Raw genomic sequence first — 15483 nt, forward strand, 5'->3', positions numbered from 1 at the left:
CATGATGATACAGAGATGGCATTCTTCAGCAGTTGAGGATGCAGTGCTTATCTCCATTTTTTTTAAGAAACTAAATTTAAGGAGATTCACATCTTCTTAAATCCAAGAATTTCCCTTTTAGAAATTATTTTTGAAAGCTAATTCATTAATACTTAGAATTATACCTCTGTTTTTAAAAATACTAAGAATGTATTATAAAGTATAAACTAGCTATTCAAAAATTACTGATCTTTCTTTTTATTTTAAAGTATTTTTTAATTATATCACAGAACCTCACAATGGATAAGGTTGGAAAGGACCACAGTTGCTCATGTGGTCTGAGCTCCCTGCTCAAACAGGGTCATCCTTGAGCACAGGGCATGGAATTGCATTCAGGCAGTTTTCCAGGAAGTCAGGGAAACACCACACCATCTCTGGGCAATCTATTCCAGTGTTAGTCACTGCATAGTGAAGTCCTTCCTCACATTCAGGTGGAATTTCCTGTGCCTCAGTTTCTGCCTGTTGCCCCTTGTCCTGTTGCCTGGCACCACTGAGAAGAGCCTGGCTCCATCCTCCTGACATGCTCCCTTTAGGTACTTACAGAAACTGATGAGGTCTCCTTTCAGTTGCCTCTTCTCAAGACTGAGCAGGACCAGCTTCCCCAGCCTGTCCTCCTAAGAGAGATGCTCCAGCCCCTTAATCATCCTCATTGCCCTCCACAGGACCATCCCTAGAAGCTCCATGTCTCTCTTGTTCCAAGGAGGCAGAATTGGACACTCCACCTGTGGGCTCACCAGGGCACAGCAGAGAGGCAGGAGGCAGGAGCATCTCCCTCAACCTGCTGGAATGCTGTTCCTGATGCCTCCAGGACACCATTGGCCATCTTGGCCACCAGGGCATTGCTGGCTCATGGACAGCTCGTTGTCCACCAGGACCCCTGTGTCCTTCTCTGCAGAGCTGCTTCCCAGCAGGTCAGCCCGCAGCCTGGGCTGGTGCCTGGAGTTATGCCTCCCCGGGTGCAGGACCCTGCACGTGCCTTTGCTGAATTTCAGACAGTTCTCTGCCCGTCTCTCCCACCTATCAAGGCCCCTCTGAAGGGCTGCACAGGCTCTCATGTATCGTCCATTCATCCCAGCTTTGTGTTGTCAGTGAACTTGCTGAGGAGGCATCTATCCATTCATGCAAGTCATGGATGAGTAAGTAAATAATGTTTGGCCTAGTGTTGAACCTTGGGGGACAACACAAGTGACGGGCCTCCTAATACACCCTGTGCCACTGATTACAACCCTCTGAGATCTGCCATTCAGTCAGTTCTCAATCTACCTCACTGTCTACTCAATCAAATGTATGCATAATGCTTAGCAGAAAAATCGTTCAGTGAGAACCATCATTGCATAAATTGGCTAAGTTTTGCTGTCAGATGTTCTTCACTTAAGAAATCCAGGGCACAGGGAACCCTTCATATTACTGATTGTCTTAAAGATTACCTAAAATGTTTCTGCACTAACAGTGCTTCTTCTCACAATCTTGGACCACTGGGAAATGTAGTGAAAATGAGGCAAGAAATGGACAGATCCATTTTAGTATTTTATTTTGTGCATCCTTGCTAGATGCTTTTCCACAGTGTATTTTTCTACACCACCTTATCTTTATATATAATGGAAATTCTAGACTCTTAATATGTCAGCCTGTCTTACTGTAAAGTGCTTAATTTCTTAATAAACAGCTTTGAGACTTCAGTTTAGTCCAGGTGTTGATCCTTTTAGTATCAAAAAAGATACTAGTTAGGCTTTCAGAAAAAGAACATAATGGCTTTTCATTATGTGTATCAAGAGAAGAGTTGGTGACTAACCTTTCATGGAGGAAAGGGCTATGGAAGATACTGGTATAAGGCCTTCCACAAGAGGTAGGAGTTTATTACCAGCAATGCAGGAGTTCCTCAGTCAAAAATGACTGTCATATGCACGGAGAATGATGCTCATAATTCTGCAGAGCCAGCAGTCCTGCTGTGCTGGCTGAATGCTGGATACCACAGTGCTTGGCAGATAATTGCTCAGTCTGTGATGATACATGTCATTTGGTTTCACAGGGTTCTGACATCAACATTGTTATGCAAAATGTCATATTCCACATAATTTCCATTTTGACTGAAGTATTGAATCTGGTCCCCCCTGCCCTTTCCCCTGCTTGCATTGTCTCACTTGCATTCTTCTGCTTAGGCAGATGTACTTTGCTGACTTAAGTACTTTTCCTTATTGTTTACTGACTGAATAGTAGCTTTTGCTGTAGCTTCCTGGGCAGGGGCAGGAGTTGGACTCAGATATTTTTTTCAGCTCAGGATATCCTGTGACTCCATGTTTCTCTTACCTTTTTTCACTTTGGTTTTTAAACAGGCTTTCAGAATGATTGGGCTTTGTCTCTTTTCAGCTATGTTGATTTGACTGAACTAGCAGAATTTGTAAGCTTCCCTGAGCTATTTCTCACATATGCTGTCTGCAAAATTAATATCTTGCAGGCTATTTTGCTAACTTTACAATCAGAGTAGTATTTTTGCTCTGACTTAAGCAAATTTGATCTTCTAATATTCTATAAGTAAAGTCAAGTTTCACCACCTTCTTATAGAAGTACAATTAATAGATGCAGAATCTCTGTAAACATTTTTATACACTCCAGTTGATGGCAATCAAAGACTATAGAGTGCTTTTTCCAAGTTAGCTCTAAGCATTGAATCTTGTGTTTGCTATTATCTGTACCTAGGCTGTTTATTGTGGCACTGTCAGTTGCAGTTTACTTCCATACATTTTTGTTCTTTTTCCACTTCCTCATGTTTGTCCATTTTTCTAAAATCCAAAATCTTATTCTGCAGTCATTTATCTAGGATCAGCTGATGCATGTTGCTAGAAATCCACATTCTTCTGTCTTGTCGCCCCAAGATTGCAAGGATTATACTTTATTATGTCAATATATTATTTATTTTCTCACTTTTGAGAGTTACATGTCAGGATAGTACTAGCAGCTAGATCAAAGCTTTAATTTTGGGTAGACCGCCTCCAAATTTTATTGCTGATTTAATATTTTTCTTACTTTGTTTTTTGTCCCCCAGTACTACTTATCACAGCACTAGAATATCAGCAGTCATATATCCTTGAGTAACTTTTGGGGTTTTTTTTAACTGCATGACTGAGTGCCTTTACTTTTCCAGTTAAACCCTGTCCTTAGCACTTTCATTGAAATCTGCTTGCTGCTGCCCTCATGTTTTTGTGCTGTTTTGCAAACTTTGGGTGTCATTTTCTCTAAAGGAGAAGACAGATAAGTTTATTTTGTGATCTGAGATTGTCTTAAACATGCTGATCTTGAACCTTCTTCTTTAGAAAGCCTTTTTCTTCTCTTCAGTTTCTTCTGCAACATAATAGTATTTCCAGTATTGGAAAAAATTATTAAGATTCAGTACATGTTCTGCTGGCCTTAATCTGCTTTATCTTATTTCCCTTACAGTTCTTTATCTTCAATATGTTACTAGAATGTGTGTATTTGTGTAGTGTCCGTGTGACAGTTTCATTCACCTTTATCCTGTCCTTCATTCCTTTGCTGATTTTAAGTCCATAAAGATAACAATCAAGCAGTATCTTTTCATGATGTAACCCAGCTGGAGAAAATAGACCATTGATTCAGTTTTCAGTAATGGAGTGGATTTCTTTTTCCCTTCTTTTTCTGAGATAACTTTGTCTCCTTAAGCAGGGAATTTTAGAGGAAGTTACTCACCAAAACCTTGGTAAATTAAACTTATAACCTAAACTTAGACCATATAGGGAACTTACAGTCTATACAGAAGGAAGGAACATCTTCTGAAATGCATTCAGTGTGGGAATTGTGAATTTGCTGCTCTGAACTGCTCTCTGTAGGATCATTCCTCAGCGAATTGATGTCATAGGAAGACTTTGTTCATGATTACTGTCTAGTAGTAGGCAATACTAATAATTAAGTGTGCTTTTTGGGATGCCAGTTCTAGGCTGGGTTGGTCGGGGGCAGGGGGGGGGCTGTTTACAGCTCTCACTGTAACACATCTGTTCAGTATTTTTAAAATGCACAACCACAGATTTTGTTTTTTTACATGTTCTGTACTTTCATCTGAATAGGCCTTTGTATCTCTGTATCCTCTGGCTATACACTGACAAGCAATTTTGCTTCCATAGCTTCTGAATATCTTTTATGCTTGCTTGTTTCCATTGTATTCTTTATTTTCTGATTAAAATGATAACAGAGATCTGTTTAGTAGATTAGAAGATCCTTAAGACCATGAAATTTCTTTTAAGGCCTCCCACCAAGCTTTTCTGTATTTTCTTCTATTATGGAATTGCTGAGGCATAAAGTCTGCTTGGAAAATCTTACTAAAGATGCTGTCTGTATTCCCACTGGCCTTAGAATGAAATGAGGATGTCAGAGCACATACATTTTTTAAAACAACCTTTTTTTTTCATCTCTTCACCTTAGTTTTGTTTTGGGGTTTTTTGTGGATTTTTTAATTCTGCTGAAGTAATAAAACTTTGTTTAAACTAGTATTTTCAGGATCAAAGGTAAGAAGATGCGTAGTATACGTGGTTCCTCTGCACTTCACCCCGAGAGTGAATGCATAGATTGTAAATATGTACCTTTGAGCTCCTTGAGAATGTTAAACTTCTGTCATATTATTGGCTGTGTTGACCCTAAAAGAAGTGAAAGTGGGAAAAAAGGGATTTCCTTTACAACTGTTACTGCTAGAAGAAGATGCACTTGTGCATTTCTTCTGCAATGGATGCTGTACCAGTGTTGCAATATTGTGCTAGTATTCAAAAAATAAAAAAGGGGGGAATGTAAACAGAGAGATTACTTATATGAAAAATATTCCTGGTTTTTAACACTTGTAAGAAAATCTCAGTAGTTAGGTTTCCAAAATACATAAAACTGTATATAAATTAATTAGCCACCAAGTAAGCCACTCTTTTAAGCTAGAAAATATGTATTTTTTGCAAATAAAAAATGTGGGTGGGAAAGATTAGCCTATTCCCTTATCGTTAATGTGATGGAAATAACTATTTTTATTTCTGTTTTTCTTTAGGTTGGGAATGTCAAGGGGAGAATCAACGAAGCTCACTGCAGCACAGAGCAATGATGAAGATGAAAGCAATTCTTTGTGCGGATCTTCTGGCACACCTGGTCCTTCTAAGCAAGCAACCTTTGAGGATCAAGAGGAGAAAGGTGCTAAAGTTCCACCTTTACCAGAAAGAGATTTTAGTCCATCTCATTGTAGTATGGAACAGGTTCCTGTCAAGGATCTAACAGCTGATTCTGAGGATATACTGATACCTGAAGAATCAGTCATTCAGGAGGAGATTGCTGAAGAGGTTGAGACAAGTATTTGTGAATGCCAAGAGGAGAACCATAAGCCAGAACATGAGTTTTCTGAGGAGTCTGTAAGTCCAGCTGGCACCAATGAGGAAGCAGAGGCAGTACAGCTTCCAGACAGCACTGAGTCCTGTGTCATGATGAATGATGTAGCTGATACTGTATCTCGCATTGAAATTAAAGTAGAGTTGAAATCAGAATGCCCTCAGGAGGAGATGTCAGTTGTGATAGATCAGCTGGAGGATTGCATATCACCAGCACAATCAGCTTCATCCACAAACTCTGTCAGCGGTACAGCTGAGAAGGATTCTGAGTCTGCAAAAGAGCTAATTGTGCCAGAAATGCAAAGTGCTGCTCTGGAAGGCTCCTTGTTCACTGGTGGAGGCATTGCAGTGGATATGGAGCTTCACAGCGACCCTGAGGAACAGTTGTCTGAGAATGCTTGTATTTCTGAAACTTCCTTTTCCTCTGGAAGTCCAGAAGTTTGTATTGCCTCTCCTGGAGGAGACACTCAGTCAACTTCAGAGGAACCCTGTACTCCAGCATCTCTTGAAACAGCTTGCTCATCTGAAGTGTCCAGTTCTGAAAACATTGAAGGTGATATTCAGCAAAAGGCCAGTGATGAAAACTTGCACACACCTTTAATGTCGGAAATCTCTCCAATGTCCACCTCACCTGTAACCTCAGAAGCATCTTTGATGTCAAATTTACCTTTAACATCAGAGGCATCACCAGCTTCTAATTTACCTTTAACATCAGAAACATCTCCAATGTCTGATTTGCCTTTAACATCAGAAACATCTTCAGTATCTTCTGTTCTTCTAACTTCTGAAACATTTGTGACAAATAGTTTGCCTCTTCCATCAGAGATATCTCCAGTTTCTAATTCCCCAAGCAGTGAAAGACTTACTCTGCAACAAAGGAAATCACCATGTTTATTGGAAGACTCCCTTCCCACTCTGAAAGAAGAAAGCTCTGTCATTCCTAAGGTGGTTCAAGAAGAGAATCTTGTTCAACCAAAACAACTTCAGAGTGCCCCTGAAAATATGAAAGTTGGTCCACTAACAATTATACCTGATACTTCAGTACTGGAAGAGTCTCAAAGTAAAAACCTCAGTCATCAGCCATGTAAGTCACATTCTGAAATTGAGAAGTCCTACATTGCATCCATCCCAGAAAACACTCCCCCAGAGGTGATCAAAAATAAAAATCACAGTGTTCAGCAAAGAGCTGACAAGAAAGGTACACTCTTGCCCTCAGAGGTATCTGTCTTATCAGAAGGATCACTTGGCAAAAATATCGAATTGCTTCCATCAAAGGCACATGATAAACTATATACCTCATCTCTAGAGAAAGCTACATTCTCTGAAGTGTGCAGAAGTAAATCTCACAAGCTAACAGGCAGCACCCAAAGTCGTCTGGAGAGTTCACATTCTTCCAAGTCTTTAGAACCCACAAAATCACCGGAAGCAAGAAATGAAAGTAGAGACCCAGAGATCCCAAAGAGGAAAACGGCAGAACAGCACGGTTTTGGAATCTGCAAAGAGAAGAGAGCTAGAATAGATGATGACCTGCCTAACCGGAATGCTTCATCAACAAGTCCATCTGATAAAGAACAGCCACCCAGAGAGGAGCCCCGAGTTCCACCCCTTAAGGTAAAGTAATGAATGAACAGGGTGGCTTGGAAAAAAAAAAAGTTTATTATGTCCCTCTATGAACTGTGTACAGGCACCGTGCATGGTGTATTTTTGGTGGATGTATAAGGGCTGCTCGTACTGACGGTTTTGCTTTACTATTACATTTTCACCATGCCAAATTACTTCTGATACAGATATATCTGCAGTTGTTTGGTAGGGGTCTCTGCTAGAAATTGGTTTTGTATGTGGGAGAGTTCTCCAGGATCCATGGCTTAATCTAATTCAAGATCTTCCCCATCAGTCACATGCAGCACTTGTTTTTCTAATTGCCCATCTGTATTTTGTGCTTGTTCTTCTGTGGATGTCTTCTCCAGCAAGCAGGACTAATAAATGTTACCGTAACCAGCACTTAGAAAAACAACCAGCACCTTAATCCAGCAAGAGAACCAAGAGTCAGAATAGTTGAAGATCCTTTTGCAAGCCCAAGACTTGGGATGGGCTGAAATATAAGATTTCCCTGTAGAATTAACTGGAAACAGAGACCTATCAGGGGGAGGTATCTGATTTATATATGTATAGCTACCTTTGTTAATGGCAAAGCAAAAGGAAAAAAGTGCACCACCTAAGCAAACACTTTTATGTGTATTATTCTGCTACGTAAGAAAGTATATTTCAGTTGAAAGGGTTTTTTGGTAACAGAGTTCTGTAGATTCAGTTATATATAGGCTCAGTGTTTTGACCCTTTTAATTTCATATTTGATGACATCAGCCAAGTTTAAGATCCAATTTACTGCATTTAAGCTATTGGCTTTGCCATACTATTTCCTGATTATTCAGAAATGCCCTTTTCTGCATTTATTTTTAACTGCTGCAGTCACTGAACATTGTTAATATGGCCAGGAGGGCTAATAGACTAACCGCTTTAATCACTAGTGCAGAAGCATATTTCAGCTAATTTATTTTTAAGAGCAGTGATGCAATTGGAAGTTAGCCCTGTTCTGAGTTTAGTGATATTCTTTCATATTTGGAAGGTGTATATCTAGCCTAATAAATTCTAAAAACTCTCTAAGCATAAAGGAAAATAGATCACTAGAGAATAAAAAAGGTCATTACTGTAATAATAATAATAAAAAAATAACCAAGCACTTAGAGCTCTAAGAGTTCTGGTAATGCAAAGTGGAAACTGAAAAGAGTTGCTGCTGAAATTGAAAGCAGAATGTTTTGAAGACTTGTGGACACTCAATTCTAGTATGCTTTTTGTGTAACAAATGTTTGGCTCTTGTATCATCTCACCAAGAAACCCTCATCCTTTGTAATTAAAGGAGGAGAAAAGAACCTCAGTTCTCCTAAGTCATTCTGCTATATGGCTGTCACTTTCCCATCATATCTTATGAGTACTTCTTCTACAAATCCTACCTAGTTTTCCTCTCAGTTCCTTTCAGAAGATAAGTCATAGCTTTAACCACTAAGTCTTCTTGCTAGGGACAGCCAGTAGACATATGTCCATTTTAAGAAATAGAAAAAAATTTAGCCAGCCTTGGGGTATCCTGAGAGAGTGTATGAGTTACAAAGTGGTTCCAAGGTTCTTTATCCTGAAAAATGACATGTCTAATTGGAAACATCCTAATAATTTCAGTGATTTTACAGATTATTATTTTTCTTAAAGTGCTAGGTATTTAAATTTTTAATATTTGTGGGGTTTTTATTTATAGTCTTGAGGATTTAATTTTTGAAGTGCAGTAATGTAAGAGTTATCCAGGGATGTACTAAAGTGAGTTTCTTAAAAATGCAAGTGAGGAAAGGAAAAGCATATCCTTTAGTGACTCTCTTCTCTTACACCTCTTAAATCCTCCATCATGGAAGCTGGAAAGCAGGCTCAGTGGAGATACCACTACATCCTGTCTAATGGAAAGATTTACTGTTTGGTTTATAAGCAAAACACAGGCTGTTCCTGATGTCTTAATCACTGGTGACCAAGAGGAAAGGTACTACATGATCATTACTTTACGTGTTTGCCAGAAGGGGCTGCTTGCAGGTTCTTGTCAGTATCACTGCATGAGGCTTACTGAGCATCTCAGGTAGATGCACTGAATATAAAACAGGTCTGACAAACTGTATATGATAAGCATCATGTTGTTGTCCAGTTCAATCTTTCTTCCTGTCAGAAGGATCAGTGTAAGAAGCTAATACAGGTGTCAGTTATTCACATTGGAGGATGATAAAATATTGAAGCATAAATATCATTAACTTTTAGCAGTTTTCTGTCCACCTGCATTCACCTGTTCAGACAGAACAGGTGAAATGTATAAGTAATTCCTTTCATTACCTTTCTCTCACCCATAAGGAGACAACTGATTATTCTAGTGAGTGGGTGATTTCATTAAAATTTACTGTGTTTTTTTTTTTTTCTTTTTCTTCCTTTAGATTCAGCTTTCAAAAATTGGACCGCCTTTTATCATCAAGAGCCAACCCGTTTCCAAACCAGAACCTCGAGTTTCCCCAAGTACATCAGTCAGCAGTGGGAGAAACACTGGGGCTAGAACTCTGGCAGATATCAAAGCAAGAGCTCAGCAAGCAAGAGCCCAAAGAGAAGCTGCAGCTGCAGCAGCCGTGGCAGCAGCTGCCAGCATAGTCTCTGGCGCAATGGGGACCCCATGCGAAGGTGGAAAGACAAGAACACTGGCACACATCAAGGAGCAAACAAAGGCCAAGCTATTTGCAAAGCATCAAGCCAGAGCTCATTTACTCCAGACTAATAAAGAATCAAAGTCACAGTTCAGCTCAAAGGAAAGTAGTACCTCATCTCTGGAGATACCAACGACTACTGACACAAAAATTGAAGGTTCTACTGGTGTCATTATAGTTAATCCTAACTGCAGGTCCCCTAGCAACAAGTCTTCTCATCACCGTGAGACCACCACTTTATTGCCGCAGTCCCTTAACACAGTTACATTACCAGAAACTGCTACTGAGATATCTGTGCACAGTTCTGATGAAAATATACCCGTGCCACAATTGTGTGAGAAAATTATTTCATCTACCTCTACTGAAAGTAACAGTGTGCCAGTGCTTTATAATAAAAGTTCAGTCTCTGTGTGTGTTTGCAGCACTGCTATGTCTGGAGCAATTAAAGAACTTTCTTTTGCAAGTTCCGTTGATAAATCCTCTGTGTTAATGTCTGTTGACAGCGCAAACACAGCAGTTTCAGCCTGTAATATAAATATGCTGAAAACCATCCAAGGGGCTGATACTCCTTGCATAACTGTTGGACCAAAATGTATTGATAACAGTAATGTACCAGTCTCCATAGACAACACAGTCTTATCAAATGCCATCGATGACAAAAGGTTGCCAGTACCCAGTAGCAATGTGAATAATGCAGTCTCCGGTCATTATGCCACTGTGCCAGCTTCATCTATTGCAAGTAACTTGCCAAATCATCTCTCTGGTAGTTCTGTACTGATTCCCCCAGTGGGGACTACCAGCAGGTTTCCTTCTGATAAGATAGCCATAACTGGGTGTAGCGAGCAGAGCACTGTCTCCATCCACACTACCGTCAGGTCAGCTTTAAGTTGCAGTGAGACCCTTGCAGCAGCAGATTCTGTTGCAAGGCCACCCATTTCAATGTTTACTGGTAACATGGTGACACTAAGCTCTTATGATAATGCTACTAAAGTGAATGCTGACCTCTTAGATAAAAGCTCTGGAGCACGAAACCGGATGGATCTCTCTGGTAAATCTCATCCTCTGAGCTTTACACAAACTGCCGTGAATAGGTCCATACCTTGTAAAGTCATTGTTGACCACACTACGAACCAGAATTCCAGTCTGTCACTTTCTTCCTCTATTGAAAATGCAGAGAACAGCTTTGACCTGCAGAGCAGACCTGTAAGGACAGAAGCTGCCTTACAAACTATAGCCTGTCCTCAGGTGTCTGTCATAAGCAGGCCCGAAGTGGTCACTAGTGAAAACCTTGAGCACAGTTCCAGCTATATTGCCATTACAGCAAAGCAAGACAGCAAAAACTTGCAGGCAGGTTGTTCAAGTCTTCGAGAAGTGCCTCTTGCTCCTCAAGATAAATTAATTGAGGTGGTTACTACCAGCCAAGGCTTTGCTGAGCAACTAAGAGGTCCTTCAGCACTGAAAAATGAAGCCAATGCTGCCTGTGCCAATCAATACAACACTAACAATAGAATCTGTTGGCGTGATGAGGAGGCAATGAATACAGACCAGCCAGTAGTCAGCCATCTTACCTCTGGTAAGCATAAGGAATATGCAGAGCAAAACTGCTTGAAAAATGTCAAAAGTGAACCTTCCAGTTATACACACATGTCAGAACAGCAGTCCAGGAGTCTTTTGACAAGCATTGCTGTTCCTGTTAAATCGGAAACTAATGAGTCTGACAAGTGCTTCAGGATGGACACCGAGGATTTTACTGAAATGCCTGCCCAGACTGCAGAAATAGCCACGAGTGTGCAGCCACCACAGGCCTCCAAGACATCCATCGCGGACTCCATGGAAGACTCCCTGTCCCTTGCAACAGAAACCCTAAAGAGAGTCACCAGTGCCGGGGGCTCGAGCTGTCGCTTGTCGTCAGTGGAGGCCAACAATCCCTTAGTGACACAGTTACTGCAAGGCAATCTGCCTTTAGAGAAAGTGCTGCCGCAGCCCCGATCAGGAGCCAAACTAGAAATTAACAGGCTTCCCTTGCCTTTGCAAACTACCTCAGTATGTAAAACAGTAGTGGCCGAGAGAAATATTGTTGAACATGCTTCCAACTCTAATCCAGATGGTAAAGGATTTACAGCAGGCAGCATAGCCCCACTACAAATCAGAAAGCGTGAAAACCATCCGAAAAAGAGGATGGCCAGGACTATAGGGGAACATGCTCAAATTAAATGTGAGCCTGGGAAGGTGTCAATGGACACAGATGTTAAAGTGGCTCCTTGTGTAATTAGTTCCAGCATGAATCAGCTAGGGCATGGACAGCCATTTAAGCAGGAGTGGCTTAACAAACACACCATTCAAAGCCGGATTGCTCACAGCCCAGAGATCAAGCAGCAGAAGAGACCGTTGCCTTCATGCAGTTTCCAGCAGAGCTTATTTCACATTGATAAAAATGGCAGCTTTCACGCAGAAGCCAGTACCTCACATAGACAGCATTTTTACCAAATGTCCATGGCTGCAAGAGGCCCCATTCCTACGGCAGCTTTATTGCAAACTACTTCAAAAGGCCCACCTGGCTGCAATGCATTTGCTTTTAGCAGACACCTGGAACAGAAGGGTTTGGGAGACATGAATATTTCTACAGCAGCTCACCAGCTGAGGCTAGGAAGTGTGTTTTCCCCTAATATTCAAATCAAGGAAGGTGATGACATTGCCAGTGCCTCTCAAACTCTGCAGAGTAAAACATTAGTGCATCCCCCTGCTCCCCCTCCGCCCCTGCCACCTCCTCCCCCTCCTCACCCAAATGCAGAAGTCCCCCCTGATCAAAAACAACCGACAGTTACTATGGAAACCACTAAAAGACTTAGTTGGCCTCAGCCAGCCAGCATCTGTAGCAATATAAAATCTGAACCTATTTCTTTTGAGGAAGGTTTAAGCAGCAGCTGCGAACTGGGCATGAAACAAGCTTCCTATGATCAGAACGAAGTGAAAGAACAGTTAAAAACGTTTGCATTAAAAAATGCAGATTTCTCTTCTTATTTACTTTCTGAGCCACAGAAGCCTTTTACCCAACTTGCTGCTCAGAAAATACAGACGCAGCACCCGCAGCAGCAGCAGCAGCAGCAGCTCTGTGGAAATTATCCAACAATACACTTCGGTAGCACAAGTTTCAAAAGGGCGGCATCTGCAATTGAGAAATCGATTGGGATTTTAGGAAGTGGTTCAAACACTGCCACAGGCCTGTCTAACCAGAACGCGCAGATCCCAGTTCAGAAATTTGCTGACAGCAGCAACGCCGATGAGCTGGAACTGAAATGCTCCTGCAGGCTGAAAGCCATGATCGTGTGCAAAGGCTGCGGAGCCTTCTGTCATGATGACTGCATAGGGCCTTCCAAACTGTGTGTAGCTTGTCTGGTGGTGCGGTAGGAACTGAGTCAAAGATGCAGTATCCCTTATCAGCAAGGGGGAGCAGGACAAAGGAACAGAGAAATTGGAACAGTTTAGGCCACTAATGGTTTGCAATTAGTGAATTGATTTTTTTTTAACTTTTTTTTTTCTTCTTCTACGTGGTGCTTTCAGAACTTAGTTATTCTGCCTGAGTGCCATTTTCTGGGAAGAAGAGAAAACCTGTAGAAGAAGTTAAAAAAAAAAAAAAAAGATAGCCTTGTTACTGAAGCATCTATGAGCTCTCTTGCTGTGCTAGGAAAAAAAAAGAAAAATGCATTTATGCATGTCATTCGTAGCTTGTATTTATTTGCACAAAGTGCAGCACATTTTTTTCTCCACTGTTTTATAGTTGATACGAATTGCAGGTTAAAGATCAGTGGAAGAATAGCACTGTAAGAAGTGGAGTAACTATGCAGAATGAATAACACACTGAATAGCAGCTGGTGTGAGTGGGGTAGTGGCAAGGTGTGGGGTGCTGACCATTGTAGCTTCTAAGTCAGTTTGCAGTCTTTCTGCTGACAAGATTTGTTTCCTTCAATTGACTTTCACTATCTAGGGCTAAAATAAAGTCACTTCACCTAACAAAAGAAATTTAAAAGAGGAATTTAGATTGTTAGAGAAGTTTCCTTATGTGCCTGCCAGGGACTGTGGAACTCAAATCTTACTCATCATCTCTTCTTTGCTGATTACTTGAGAAAGATTTGTGTGTGTGATGAGTTAGCGGGACCAACACTGGAAACACACTGGATTCAGTGGAGTCTGGAGAAAGTAACTTCTCTGCTGGAGATTAGAAACCTCTTTTCCTGTTTCTCACTCAAATGGTCTTTATTTGTATTTGTCTCTCTAATCTGTCCACTAGGTTTGTCAGTCCCAAATATATACAAAAATAAGGTCAGACATAGGTTATTGGTTCTCAAGGTTATAGCCTTTCTGTGGCCTAAAAAAAATGATGCATTCTTCTGATGAATGAATAAGGAAAGATTTTAATTGCATATTGGTTGAATGTTGGCTTATAGTTTCTTTTTCCTCTTTTGTGAGTTATTTTCTTTAAGTAACATCTGAGAGTTTTGCCATTTAAAGTAATTCTTAGAAGTACTTACAACACTGACTTTTTTTTTTCCTCAAAGTCAGACCCCTTTTAGAAATTTGGAAGCAAAATGTATTTTTAAAAGGGATACTGCATCTTTAAAGTAACCTTCAATAGTTATCCAGTACTGTATTTATATTCAGGACTATAGCTGCATTCCAGATGTGCTAGCCACCGTAGCAGCGGAAAAGAAAAACGGTGATTTTGGGGTCCTATTCACCTAAAAGAAAAATATTATAAAGGGATAAAGCACATGCAGTTGCTGGGGAGATGAAAACACCTTGGGGTTTTTTTTTCACTCCCACTTCAAGAACACAACATGTGGAGTTCAAGTTGTTCATCTACCAATATGTGGTTGGCCAAATGTCAGTATCAAGAGAAAAGTTTTTTTTACCATCACAGTAGAACCTCACTAATCCAAAGACCTTACAGCCTGCCCAAGAAAACAGGTTTTCCTTGCACAGTTTTAAGAGAGCAGTGTAGTAAGAATATGTGAGATGTACTACTGCTTGGTTTCATTGTGCAGTGAAACTATTGCATTCTGGAGTACTAATGTGAATGATAAAGCTACATTTAGGAAATGAAAAGTATGCTGTACTTTAGAGCATGCTTTTTTATCTGATCTTTGTTTGTGTACTTTTCATCAGCTGTAACTGGTCTCCCTGACTCAGGGGCGTATTAGTGAGGTTCTGCTCAATGAAGGAACCATATTTATTTTCTTGCGGGACCATTTTCACAAACATGATAAATGCCGTTTGTTGTCTTAAAAGTGAGCTGGAATATCTACAGCATACATTCCTGTCATAGGAAGCTCTATGGTGCACCTTGATGTTCTCTTTTATTGTAATTAGCAACATATCAATATTATTTTTGACACTGTGTGGTACAAAGGCCATTTGTAATAACTAACAAATTTGTTGCTGATACAATAATACTTTTTTTTCTATACAAAAGTGCTCCTTAATATGGCACGTGAACTAAGGAACGGCTTCTCAGCACTTTCAGGTCTTCTGGTAGGAAAATAAGCCAGCCAAGCAAAAACCTAAAAGTAACCAAGTGAAAATTAGCACCCACTGCTATGCCAGCTGCTGGCAAAACAGCAACTGGGCAATGCTCATGAGTAAGCATGAATATAGTCAGTTAATGTATATCAGATTCACAGTTGAGGAGCCTTTGTATTGGAATTGTATTGCATTGTATTTATACTTGGTAGAGCTAGGATCTTCTATTTAAAAAAAAAAAAAAAAAAAAAAAAGAGAGAGAGCAACCAGTCTTAGACTTCTA

The 15483-nt window shown here is 40.4% G+C and overlaps 1 protein-coding gene across 2 annotated transcripts in view; it reads left to right on the forward strand.

Moving 5' to 3' along the window:
* The window catches only part of ASXL3 (ASXL transcriptional regulator 3), a 121294-nt gene extending 108081 nt beyond the window's left edge, over positions 1-13213 (forward strand). For both annotated transcript variants that reach the window (XM_066330518.1, XM_066330509.1), the window contains 2 exons: positions 5075-7016; positions 9423-13213. In XM_066330518.1, the coding sequence (XP_066186615.1) occupies positions 5075-7016; positions 9423-13091 (5611 nt within the window). In that variant the 3' untranslated portion in view covers positions 13092-13213. The remainder of the gene's footprint in view (positions 1-5074; positions 7017-9422) is intronic.
* Positions 13214-15483: the final 2270 nt, after the last annotated feature.

Source organism: Sylvia atricapilla, chromosome 1 (genome assembly GCF_009819655.1).
Source record: "Sylvia atricapilla isolate bSylAtr1 chromosome 1, bSylAtr1.pri, whole genome shotgun sequence".
Classification (NCBI taxonomy): domain Eukaryota; kingdom Metazoa; phylum Chordata; class Aves; order Passeriformes; family Sylviidae; genus Sylvia; species Sylvia atricapilla.